Source organism: Gracilinanus agilis, chromosome 1 (genome assembly GCF_016433145.1).
Source record: "Gracilinanus agilis isolate LMUSP501 chromosome 1, AgileGrace, whole genome shotgun sequence".
Lineage (NCBI taxonomy): Eukaryota > Metazoa > Chordata > Mammalia > Didelphimorphia > Didelphidae > Gracilinanus > Gracilinanus agilis.
In genome coordinates this window covers 734924279-734937261 of record NC_058130.1, presented here as the reverse complement: position 1 = coordinate 734937261, position 12983 = coordinate 734924279, and the positions used below count along the sequence as shown (strand labels likewise).

General features: G+C 42.3%; 1 protein-coding gene across 2 annotated transcripts in view; it reads right to left on the bottom strand.

Moving 5' to 3' along the window:
* Positions 1–6164: 6164 nt before the first annotated feature.
* The window catches only part of BSG (basigin (Ok blood group)), a 35417-nt gene continuing 28598 nt past the window's right edge, over positions 6165–12983 (bottom strand). For both annotated transcript variants that reach the window (XM_044672525.1, XM_044672534.1), the window contains exons 6-8: positions 10896–10920; positions 9319–9388; positions 6165–7496 (exon numbers count right to left, since the gene is read on the bottom strand). In XM_044672525.1, coding sequence (XP_044528460.1) covers positions 9325–9388; positions 10896–10920 — 89 coding nt within the window. In that variant the 3' untranslated portion in view covers positions 6165–7496; positions 9319–9324. The remainder of the gene's footprint in view (positions 7497–9318; positions 9389–10895; positions 10921–12983) is intronic.

Below are 12983 nucleotides of genomic sequence, written 5' to 3'. Positions count from 1 at the left end.
GGAGAAAGAAAGAAAGAAAGAAAGAAAGAAAGAAAGAAAGAAAGAAAGAAAGAAAGAAAGAAAGAAAGAAAGAAAGAAAGAAAGAAAGAAAGAAAGAAAAGAAGGAATGAAGGAAGAAAGGAAGAAACAAAGAGATAGGGAGGGAGGGAGGAAGGGAGGAAGGAAGAGAAGGGAGAGAGTAAGCAAGTATTTATTATATACCATGTCCTGTGCTAAGCACTAGGGATACAAAGAAAGATAAATGACTGTCCCTGTTCTCAATCAGCTTACGATCTAGTGTGGGGTGGGAGGAGACAACATATAAACAATTACACATACAAGCTATATACTGGATAAATTAGAAATAATACTGGATAAATTAGAAATAATCAATAAAAGGAAGACACTAGAATTAAGACGGATTGGGAAAGCCCCTATAGGTGGAATTTTATTTTCTTCTTTATCATGTAAAACACACTTCCATATTGGTCATTGTAAAAGCACACTCATACAAAACCAAAACCCCAAAATAAAAGCGTAAATAAACTTTGATGGGAAAGATAGTGTGCTTTGATCTGCATCTGAACCCAACAGTTCTTTCTCTAGAGGTAGATAGCATTCTTCATCATAAATCCCTCAGAATTGTCCTGGATCATTGTATTGCTGACAGTACCAAGTCTTTCCCAGTTGATCAGTGTATGATATTGCCGTTACTGCATACAGTATTTTCCTGGTTCTGCTTATTTCACTCTGTATCAGTTCATGTAGATCTTTCCAGCTCTTTCTGAAATCATCCTTTTCATCATTTCTTATAGCACAATAATATTCCATCACCAGCATATACCACAATATAGCCATTCCCCAATTGATGAACATCCCCTCAATTTCCAATTCTTTGCCACCACACAAATAAATATTTTTGTATAAATAGGTTCTTTCCCTTTTTATTATCTCTTTGGCATACAGACCCAATTGTGATAGTATAAGATCAAAGAGTATGCAGTTTTTTGTTTTTTTTTTTAAACCCTTATTTTCCATCTTGGAGTCAATACTGTGTATTGGCTCCAAGGCAGAAGAGTGGTAAGGGCTAGGCAATGGGGGCAAGTGACTTGCCCAGGGTCACACAGCTAAGAAGTGTTGGAGGTCAGATTTGAACCTAAGAGCTTCCATCTCTAGAACTGACTCTCAATCCACTTGAGCCACCCAGCTGCCCCCCGCCCCCATGCACAGTTTTATAGCCCTTTGGGTATTATTCCTAACTGCCCTCCAGAATGGTTGGATCAGTTCACAACCCTGTAGGTGGGATTTTATTTTTTTATATATACTTTAAAATTTTTTAACAAATTTCTACCTAGGTTTTCCAAAGTTATATGATCCAAATTGTTTCCCTCCCTTCTTCCTTTCCCCCTTCTGGAGTTGGCAAGCAATTCAATCTGGGTTATACATGTATTATCACACAAAACATATATCCATATTATTCATTTTAGTGAGTAATCTTATAAAACCAAAACCCCAAAACATATACCCAAATAAACAAGTGATAAATCATATTTCTACTCCAACAGTTCTTTCTCTGAAGGTGGATGGCATTCTTTGTCATAAAATTGTCCTGGATCATTGCATTGCTGTTAGTAGCCAAGTCTTTCCCAATTGATCATCCCACAGTATTGCTGTTACTGTGTACAATGTTCTCCTGGTTCTGCTTATTTTACTCTGCATCAGTTCATGTGGGTCTTTGCAGCTCTTTCTGGAATCCTCCTGTTCATCATTCCTTACAGCACAAGAGTTTTCCATCACCATCAGATACCACAATTTGTTCGGCCATTCCCCAACTGAAGGCCATCCCTTTAGTTTCCAATTCTTTGCCACCACAATGTAGGTGGGATTTTAGCTGGGACATGAAGCCAGGAGGGGATGAGGGAAGAGACCAATCCCATCCATACATGACAGTGAAAGTGCCCATAGTCTGGGAATAGAATTTTGTTCACAGGAACAGGAAGGCCAAGGTGACACTGTTCCTATCAGCGTGGTGGGAATTTAGTGTGTTTAAGCAATCCCCACTCCCCCTCGCTTCTCATGTCAATGATTTTAAAATGGAACAAAACTGTGATCTCCAGTAGACTTCCTATCTTATCCCATTCCCCACCCCATCCCCTGGGGGTAGGTGCTTTTATTATCCCCATTTTACAAAAAAGAAAACAGAGGTTGAAGACTTGCCCAGGGCCACAACACTAGTGTTCTAGGCAAGATTTGAACTTCCTGACTCCAGGTCCGGTACTCTAGCCAATTGCTCCTCATAGCTGCCTTGTAGCCACCTTACAACTACATTCCAGTGTCCTAACTCCTACCCTAGTTAGAGCCAAGAGTAGAACAGAAGTTGGCAAGAGTCCTATCATTGAGCCAGCTCCTCCCTGCTCTCAACCTGGCTCAAACAGAAGGGTGGGTGGACATTACCCTTACTGAGGCCCCAGGGATCCACTTCATATCCTAGGCAAGCCCACTGTTTGTTTCTGCCAGAGACGGGTCTGTGAGATGTCGCATCTCACCTACTCTCAAACGGCAAAGACAAAGACTAAGAAGGTAGAGCAGGTCCATTTATTTTGAATTTGTTGCCCGAGTTCAAATCCAGTCTCAGACACTTACTACTTGTGTGACTTTGGGTAAATTGCTTAACTCTGCTTGCCTCCGTTTCCTCACCTGTCAAATGAGCTGGAGAAGGAAATGGCAAACTGCTCCAGTATCCTCCCCAGGAAAACCCCAAACGAGATCCCAAAGACCCAGACATGACTAAAATGACAAAATGGGCTGTTTTTACCCCAACAGACTGTTGGCTTCCTGCCAGCAGTCTGTTGGGGTAAAGCTTTTGGCCTTTAGTAAATATTTATTGAAACCTCGGGCACAAAAACAAAAGGCACTGTATAGATCTAGTCTAATCCCCTCATCTTACATATATGGAAACTGAGGCTCAGAGGTTAGGGGAATTATCCAAGGTTACACAACCTGGAATGTTTGCCTCCAAATCTGAAGCTCTTCCCACAGGGCTGCTGAACAAGTTCCAACTTCTTTGGGTTTGTTTTCTCATTTGTAAAGTGGCCAAGGGGAACGCCGATGGGCCAGCTACCCTCCACAATTGCAGAAGTTCAATGGGAACCTGAATAGGTCCCAATCCTGCTCCAGTGGCTGGTGAGAGAGCCTTAGTTCTATGACCAGAATAGCCTGAGATCATTCTTTGGAGATGGACCCCTGGCAAGAAGCTTGAGCGGGTCAACCGTTCCAACCCTGCTGCACTACACGGAAACGATTCAATGCCTAGACTTCTGACCGGGAGACCACCTTTCCTTCCTCCAGCCAAAGGCTTTCTTCCTATTCCTCTGCCAGAGCAATTCATTCCTTGTGCTGCCTCCATGAATAAACCCTTTAGTCATTTAGCAGGTCTGGAATGGTACCTCCCCACCTCACAACTGCCTAAATCCATTGATTCTGTCAAGTCACTGGCTCAGTTTGCCGCTGCCTATGGATAGAAGCTCGGGGTGGGGGTGGGGGGGAGAGGAAGGAAGGGTGTTTGTCTTCTGTAGTGCCTGGCACATGGCTAGCACCCACCTAATGCCTGGTTTTTGATTGAATATGTTGGGATTCTCAACTCATGATGAACCCATCTGGGCCTCCATTTTCCCATCTATTAATATAGGTAAGAGAGAGTATAGACCAGAAAGACCAAGTATATCTAAGGTCTAAAGTCCTTTCCAGCATCAGCTGTTTATGTTGTTAAAGTGTGTCAAGGCCAGACAAGGAGCACATCGTTTTCCTCCAAGTGAAGCTCAAGAACCATCATAGACTGGAGGATTTCATGAACTGCATGGGCTGTGTGTGATCCTGGGCAATGGGGGTTAAGTGACTTGCCCAGGGTCACACAGCTAGGAAGTGTCTGAGGCCAGATTTGAACCCAGGACCTACCATCTCTAGGTCTGGCTCTCACAGCCCTGGGAGGGCCTAGCTGTTCCTAACCCTCACCATCTTTGCTCTTTTAAGATAAACAGGCCTCCTAGTGCCAAATGCATGCTGTTTTGCTGTGAACAAACAACGGGCTGTGGGAGTGATGTTTTGCAAACAGCAGGACTCTTTGGGAGCCCCACAGGAAGCCTAGCGCCCTGCTGTTGTCACAGGCCTTTCTGGGAGTTGTTTGCTTAGAGTGAGCTACAGTCTTTATCGTGCTAAAGCCTAACCACCGCCCTGTGAGTGAGCAGTTAATTGCTGAGGATGTTTCTGTTTAAAGTGAAAAGGCTTGGCTGGCTTAGGTTCCCGCAGCCCCCTTTCTCACTATCACCACTACTCCATGCATGTCCTTCCTTACAGAGCCTGGGTGGAGTCTTCAGAAAGGCCTTACTAGCACTTCAGAATGAAGAGAAAAATCAAATTTCAGAGCTTACAACTGTCCCATTACAAAACCTCTGTGAACCCGGAAGGGTGGCTCACATGACATCTCATGCTGGTCTGTTCTAAACAAGTGTATTCACAAAAGATGAGGAAATGAGGGAACTGAGGCCCAGAGAAGGACTCTCCGTTAGGTCACAACCAATTAAAGGTAGAACCAGGCCTATAGCCAGCTCCAATGAACAGTCCAGTCCTTATTACTAATCAAACATAATAGTTTTCCTCAGGTCTCATTCATCTATTCCTATTCCAAGCTCTAAGCAATGCCCAGAATTAGTGTGCAGACACCATGATGGCAGTGCCATTTGTAAGTCTCCACCAACAGCAAGAGAGTATTTTTTCCCATAGGCTGTCTCACCTAAATAGGGAGTTGGTTGTGCAAAGAAGCAACTGGGTCAAGCAAAGACATAGAAGGGCTTTTGAAATGAGAACCAAAGGCCCTTGCACTCAATTAGAGCGAAAATATGAGATGGATGGTCTTTCTTGGACTCTGAGACAGACCTAAAAATCCTCATAGTTCTTCAAATGGCAATGTCTAGAATTCCTAGGAACATGAACGTGAGGGAAAACTCAGGGCACAGACAACCAATCACTAAATCTGGGAATCTGAGTGGGAAGGGCCACAAGGCATCCAGTGCCAACAGCCAGAGCACAGGTTCCCCCCTATGAATACCTGAGAAGCCAGCTGTTTGAACACTCCCAGGGATAGTTTCAGTTCACTAAAAAAACAACCCTTAGGAAAGCAGTCTTTTTTTTTTTTTTTTTAACATCACGCCAGGCTTCCATCCCCTACCCAAGTCACCCCCTTATATGATCACCTAGATGCCCAAGTGAGAATTTGTTCAGTTGTTTTCCAATGGTGAGTGCCCATATTTTTTCCAAATTCTTTGCTACATTGAAAAGCTGCTGTAAGGGCAGCTAGGTGGCATAGTACATTGAGAGCCAGGCCTGGAGATGGGAGGTCCTGGGTTCAAATCTGACCTCAGACATTTCCCAGCTGTGCGCTTAATCCTGTTTGCCTAGCCCTTACTGCTCTTGTGCCTTGGAACTGATACTTGGTATAGACAGAAAATTTTTTACACCAAGCTGGCTTCCTATCAGTTGCCATTAGTCCTCGTTCTGTCCGTGGAGATATATAGAATATACTGAAGTTTTCCTTTCATATGACTGTCCTTCAGATGTTTGAAAAGATAAGGAACATCCCTGCTATGCTGTCCACCAGGCGGAATATTATTCCTTCAAATAATCTTTCCATCAGGTGGATTTGGCTGACTCGACTGTGGCCATCTTGAATGTGTTTCAGCTTGTGTATATTCCTCCTATGAGGTGGAAAGGATTCTCTTAACTACTCGCTAACCAGTACAGACAGATCTGTCAGGTTTTTTTTTAGTTAGTTATGGGGCTCTGAGAAGCCAAAATAGGAGCTCCAGCCCTGAATTCTGCAGTGGACAAATAAGTATTCAATCCCTTGACTCCCATTTATCTCCTGCATGTTGGAATATGCTCTTGACCTCACAACTGCCTTTCAGAATCCTCAGCCACCGAAAAGCCCATCTCACGAGTCTCCACCTCCTGGCTGTTGGTACTCTTGTTCTATCTTCCCAGTAGGAGGCAAATTCTTAGAAAATGGGGGCTGCTTTTCATTGTCTTTGTGGCCCCTGTGCCTACACAGCCTTAAACATAGCAGGCTCTTAACAAACATTCAACTAATCGAATAAAATCGACTACATGGAAGTTTACACAGAACACCAAGCTGGAAAATGGAAAAAGATGTCTTTATTGGTGAAATGTTAACAGGCAGGGGTGTCTCAAAATACTAGGGGACTGGCAATGAGCACAGGTTGTGTATGGATTTATGCCCCCACAGCTTCCTAGGTCAGATGGGGATGAGGAGCCCACATTTCAAGTGGAATAGGTTTTACTGTTGCCTGTTATGTGTATGTAAAGATAACCAACTGTTAAGACACGTTTAGCCTAAAAAAACCACACGGTTCTGCCACCCCCTATGTGGTTGGCGCCACTGTGCCAATGATATAACAAGGATACTAAATAGAAGTCTGTGCAATAAATTATTACTACAATCACCATTGCTAGATTTATTCCATTTTTCATATGGTCTAGCTGGAAGGTAGCGTTTTGGAAGAAAAGGCCTTGAATGGCAAGCTTGGAACACTGAGAAGAAAATAACAACACTCAAATATGGGGTAAGTCGGTGGTGTGGTTTACCCTGCAGGGATATCACACTGTGAACCAAAGGGGCAAGGGCCCTTTCAGGGGTGTGAGCACATTGCCAGTGAGAACATTTCAGGGAATAAGAGAGGGGCCTTTGTAGCTGTTTGCCCATTACTTATTCTTAAGTACTGAGGTCGGCTCATGTCACACAGAAAAGGTCATTTGAACATCTCCCAAGAAGGGTTAGTAATACTTGTGGCTTCAAATATGATTTTTCTTTAAAAAAGACAAGACATTAATTGCTTCAGACAGGCAGGTTAGCAGGACCAAATTTTTTTAAGCCACCTCATTTATTTAGACAGGCAGAAGCAGATTATATTCTGCCCCACTGGACTCTTCCCTCCACACAACACAATAATACACACTCTACCCTTTTCGAACACGCGGCCAGCCGCTATGGAATCTTCTCTCTTATTGGCAGCTGGGCCTCTAAAAAAAGAAAGGACTCTTCCTGCCAAGAGAACTCTCTCCCCAGTTCTGTGACTCACTGCCCAGAATAAGGGTAGAGTCATCTAGAAGAGGACAGGCACATGGACCGTGATATCTATTACCCCACATCCCTGAGGGACTGATGCCAGAGACCAGACTGACTGGTGGCCAAGGGACAAAAATTTACATGGGGGGTTGGGGGGGGTGGGGGGGAGTGGGGTGGGACAAAAAAACCAAAAACATTTTAAAAAAAACTGCCACCCTCCAACAAATTTTAAAAGTATTTGAATTTACAACTTAGTTAGCTATAATTTGGTGAAGACAACTTGCATTTTGCAAGGTACATTAGGAATATACTCCACACTACATTGCAAAGAAACACACACACACACATCCATCCAGGCAAGGTCTTCATCAGAAGTCACCTAGGGGAGAAAACAGCAAAGAGACTTTTCTGTTTCTTTCCATTTATAAAGACCAATTAACTGGTTAGTTTTTGGCTATTCTTACTTCACTCTCATCTTTTCACTGCTTACTATCTGAAACTGTAAGGACGTAAGTGCAATAAGGGCAAAGGGAGGAGATGCAATTCCAATACCAGCTGAAACTTCTGATGAAAATGACCCCACTACTTGGACTTACTACCAAGGACCATAAAGTCCTCCCAACCTCCAGCCTTATTTTATAAAGGAGAAAACTGAGGTGCTGAAATACAAATGACTTACCTCAAGCCCATAAATCAAATTAGAGGTAGAGCAAAGTTAAAACACAAGCAGCTCTTTTAGATTCCAAGAGGTGAACATTTTATATCCCATTTTCTAATCTGGGAATACAAAACTCATGCTTTTTCGGTTTTCACAACAGCTGTGTAATGGGAAGAACACTAGTGCGATGGCTTGGCCCATGTCACTCACTCCCTGCACAACCTTGTGAGAGTCACCTTCTCAGGGCCTGAGAATATTGTTGTATGTCATTGGGGTGTTGTGAGGCGCAAATGAGTAATAACTGTGAGCAGTTATTACTGTTCCACAAAGAACACCCAGACAATTATCCCTCACTTTATACAAGAGACACAGGCCTATTCATGAGCAACAGATGTCTTGCTCCTCAGATCATATTTACTTTTAAGGGATCTTTGAGCAAAGCAAAGCATGATTCTCTAAATTTACCAGGAATAACTTCATGGAGGTCCCTATATTGATAAACCAAATCTAGCCTGGCTTGGCCCAAGAGTACCAGCTCAAGCAAGACTTAATCCAGAACAAAATTAGATCAACATCTCTGAACTAAATCAACTTTCATTTCAAGCTTCTAATTTATCTACTGGTGTAAGATAAATTTAAAAATATCCTGGATTGGGGGCAAGTTATGTGGTTCAGTGGATTGAGAGGCCAGGCCTAGATTCTGGATTCAGTTCCTAGCTATGTGACCCTGAGCAAGTCACTTCACCACAACTGCCTAGATCTTACCACACTTCTGCCTTGGAATCAATACTTTGAATTGATTCTAAGCAGAAGGTAAGAGTTTAAAAAATACACACATACTAGATTTACTCGGTAGGAAACAATTATGCTAAACCAATTATAATAAAAACCTATTCATATTTACTTCATGTGAAAATTGTGTACGTACTCGAACACAATGTCAGAGAAGGGAAGGTCTTTAGGGCATTCACTCCCTCTTATTCCAGAGGGGGAAGGTACTTAACTTGACCAAGGTCATTCACTGATGTAGAGCTAGAAGTTGTTTTTAAAGATTCTTCTAGTCCAACCCTCGTGATGAGGAGTTTAAGGTCCAAATAGGTAAAATGGCTTGTCCCCCAGGTCACAAGGCAGTGGCTGAGCCAGGGCCAATTCAACGCAGCAAATAACGAAGTCCTTTTCAATGTATGACAGGACTGTTTGCCCACCTAGAAAAGGAAGGGATTTGTTCTCCACTGTCCTTATCTTTGATTCTAAACCTTTATGAATCTGGTGCTGAGCTGGATTTTTTAAACTTTAAATATCACCAGTGATCTTGTCTAAGATCAGATCACTGTCTGGTGCAACAGCATCACTATCCCAACTCGAACAAATGGGGAAAGAAATCCACATCTTAAATTTGACATTAACAATTTAAACAATATGTACATTATCGTAGTCCAAGTAATAGCTATATAGATGCCACTGGAGATGAAAAATTAATCTGGCAGGCTTTCACACCAACTCCTAGCTACTGCTCTAAACTGAGTAAGAATAAGAGACTCACCTTTGCTCAGTTGGAATTTCTCTGACGAATGCTGCCACTACTTTTCTCATTTAAAACCGAGCTGCTTTTCCTAAGAAGATAAAAACAGAAGAGGAGAAACTCTTAGCACACTTGCAAAATGGGAAGCCTGGGCAGAGTCAAGCATTTATTAGTACTTCTCTTCTCTCTCTCTTGTGGCTAACCTCCTTGAAAAGGCTCTTTACAATTGATGTATCCACTTCTCTCACAATCTTCTTGGATCTTCATGGTCTGGTTTCTATTCACAACATTCCATCCAAGCCACTCTCTCCAAAGTTACTAATGATCTTTTAATTACCAAATCTATTTGCCTTTTCTCAGTCTTCATCCTTCTTGACCTCTCTGCAGCCTTTGACACTATCCATCTCTCCCTTCTCCTTGATATTTTCTCCTCTCTAGGCTTTTGTGACATGGCTGCCTTGGTTTTCCTACCACCCTTATAGCAAACCATCTCAGTAATCTCCTTCATTGGATTTTCACTGAGCCTGTTAACTGTGTATGTCTCCCAAGGCTGTCCTGAGCCTTCTTCTCTACCATTTGGTGATCTCACCAACAACTGTGGATTCATGTGCATTTCAATGTGAAATGTTTTTCAGATCTATTTCTCTAGGCTTGTGCCACATTTAGGTACCTACTGGACTTCGTATCTCATAGACAGATAAAACCCAATATGTCCAAAAGGGAATCCATTACCTTTGTCTCAAAGCCTTCCCTCCCTCTTCCTGTCAAGGTTAATCTCCTAGTCAGGCAAGGCTTGCAACCTACATAGTCTTTGATTTCTTACTCTCTCTCAACTTCTTATCCAATGCCAAGTCCTGTCATTTCTACCTTTGCCACATTGTTTGTATATGCCCTCTTCTACAATGTAATCCCTTTGGTGTAGGCCTTCACCTCATACCCCCACCACCTCCACCCCTCAGCCCAACACAGCCTCCCTGCTGTTCTTCAAACATTCTATCTCCTGACTTAGCATGTTCACTATCCCCCATGTCTAGAACACTTTCTGGTTTCATCTTGGCCTCCTGGCTTCCCTCACTTTCTTCAAGCCTCAGCTCAAGTCCCACCTTTTGCAAGAAGCTTTTCTCTGTCCTCCTTACTGTTAGTGACTTCCCTCTGAGCCCAACCCCAATTTATCTTGAATGTATCTTATTTGTTCACAGTTGTCTGCATGTTCTCTCTCCCCCCCCCATCCACCCCGCAATTAGAGGTGGAGCTCCTTGAGAGGAAGAATCTACCACCTCTCTGGTACACAGAAAGCACTTAATAGATGCTAGCTAACTGACTCAAGAGACCATCTAAAATGCATTAAAAAGATACACCAAAATATGAGTCAAGACTGAGAAGCTGTCACTGTATATAAGGTCTTTCCTCCTGTATATAAGGTATTACCTGAAAATTCCCTGACAGAAGCATCATTCATTTCTTACTAGTTTATGACATTCTTAGCTTCCTTCTGAAAACAGTTAAAAAAACCCATACTACACTATGCGGGGGGTGAGGCAGGTCCCCAAACCCTAGAAAGTGGCTCCCTGCCCATTTCTAGCATAGCCAGTACTTACAGTGGTGCGGCACCTCCATCTTCATCTTTTTAACCAAAAGAACCACGAAGAGAGAAAAAGAAAAAGCATATGAGTTAGTTCATGGCTGTCCTATTTCTATTAACAATCAGCTTTCTCCCATATACAAGTTTGCCCAAGAGAACATATCCAGAGTTATAAAAGAATCTAGGTGGAAAAGTACCTTAGAGATCATAGAGTCCAACCCTCTCATTTTACAGATGAGGAACCTGAAGCTCTGAGAGGGAAGGGACTTCCTGTGGTTCTAAAGGGGAACCAGAGTAAAGGCTCTTCCTAGAAAACAGGCCTTTATATTCCTATTCCAGTCTTTTTGTCATAATGTGTATGTGAGAGCCACCCCACTGCAATGAAATCATGTTTGAAAAGGGGACACATACTACCAGAAGCTACCAGAGGTATGTACGGGACAACAGAGTGCTGCTACCCTGGGTCAGAAGCTTCTCAAAGGTTTGAATGATGGCCTTATCTTAGAAACTAGTTTGAACACCAGAATATTATGTGACTTTGGACAAATCAATTACCTTACCTGGTCTCATTTTCCTTCATTACAAATCTAGGATTTCTTTTAGGTCTAAAAACTAAATAACAGAGGAGTTGGACTAGATCATCCCTAAGACCCTTCCAGCTGCTTCTGGATAGAACTCATTTCTAACCTCCCAACCTCCCTAAGTAAAAGACTGCCTTCTCTATTTTATAAAGAAGAAAGACACAAAAAGTCCCAAAGGCACAATGCAATGGTAGTCTCCATGATTCCATGCATTGTGCCAGGACAGGACACCCAGCACCTTCTGGAGACCAGAGTAGACAGAGAAGTTGTTCAGTGACCCTTGGATATGCTAGTCATTGAGATTTGGACCTCATCCAATGAGTAAGAAAGGAGAAGAATAAGAGTTAAGAATTGTAGAGATCTGGAAGAAGGCAACCAATTCCCTGCTCAGACCACCACCACCAACAAGCTGTGATGATAATCTTCAGTTAATATTGGGGATATTCTTGATCCTAGATGCATGCAGACAAGGAAGGTGGGAAGGACAGAGTGCTCATGTCATTAATGCTGCAAGCAGGCAAAATGCAGTCCAGGAGCTGTTGTCTTGGCCCAGGTTTCCTAGAGTTAAGTGGAAGTTCCCAGCACATGTAGAAATCATGCAAAAAGTCATGAAGTTTATGCTTGAAACTCAAACAGCTTATGTAATGGTTGAAGCCGAATGACAACTGGAGGTGCCATTCACTTACCACACGGAGGTTCAGCTAGCAGCAGAAGCAAGGAGGAGAAAACAAGTAAAAAGTGAAGCGATCATCACTCTAAATGGAACTATTATTCTACTGACCTCTAACAACAAACTTCACAGAAATAAGAGCAGATACTTTATTATCCACAAAGCAAGAACAGATAAATGCCCTTCAAAAACACTTTGAACATAGTCTTATGTTTCTATGACTAGGAATAGCCCCTCCAGAACGATCTTTGTTACTTAATGGGAAATAGATATAATCTGACAATGAAAAGTCAGAATTCTCTTGGAAATTTAGATATCTCTAGCCTAACAGATTTTTCTCAGCTAAATGAAAAGTACCTTCATTTATTCAGTTAAAGAAAAAAAAAAAACAAAAACCCAAACACTTAGGTTGTCTGGTAGGGGAAAAGATAGACCTTTCCTCCTTTTCCTGCTTATCTCTCCATTCCTCCCCCTTCTCAAACAAACATCTAAATGGAAAAGAGGCTGGATGCCACTCCCTCAAAGTGCAAGGAAAGAGATTTTGTCATTCATATGTGAAAAAGTGCTATAATAGTATAATCTTAAAGTTAGAAGGGACTAAAAGGCAAATCTAATTTAATTCGTAATTGATACAGAATCTCCTTTACAACAACAGCCCACATAGTTATCTAGTCCCTCCTTGAACTATTTCCAGTTAAAAGTAACTCACAATCTACTGAGCCAATCTATAACAGTGAGGGGCATCTAATTGTGAGAAAAGGCCTTCCTGAGATTGAGTCAATTTAATTCCCACCTGATGAGTCCTTACTCTGAAATGAACTAAGCCTCCTACTTTTGACAAGCCTTTAGAAAC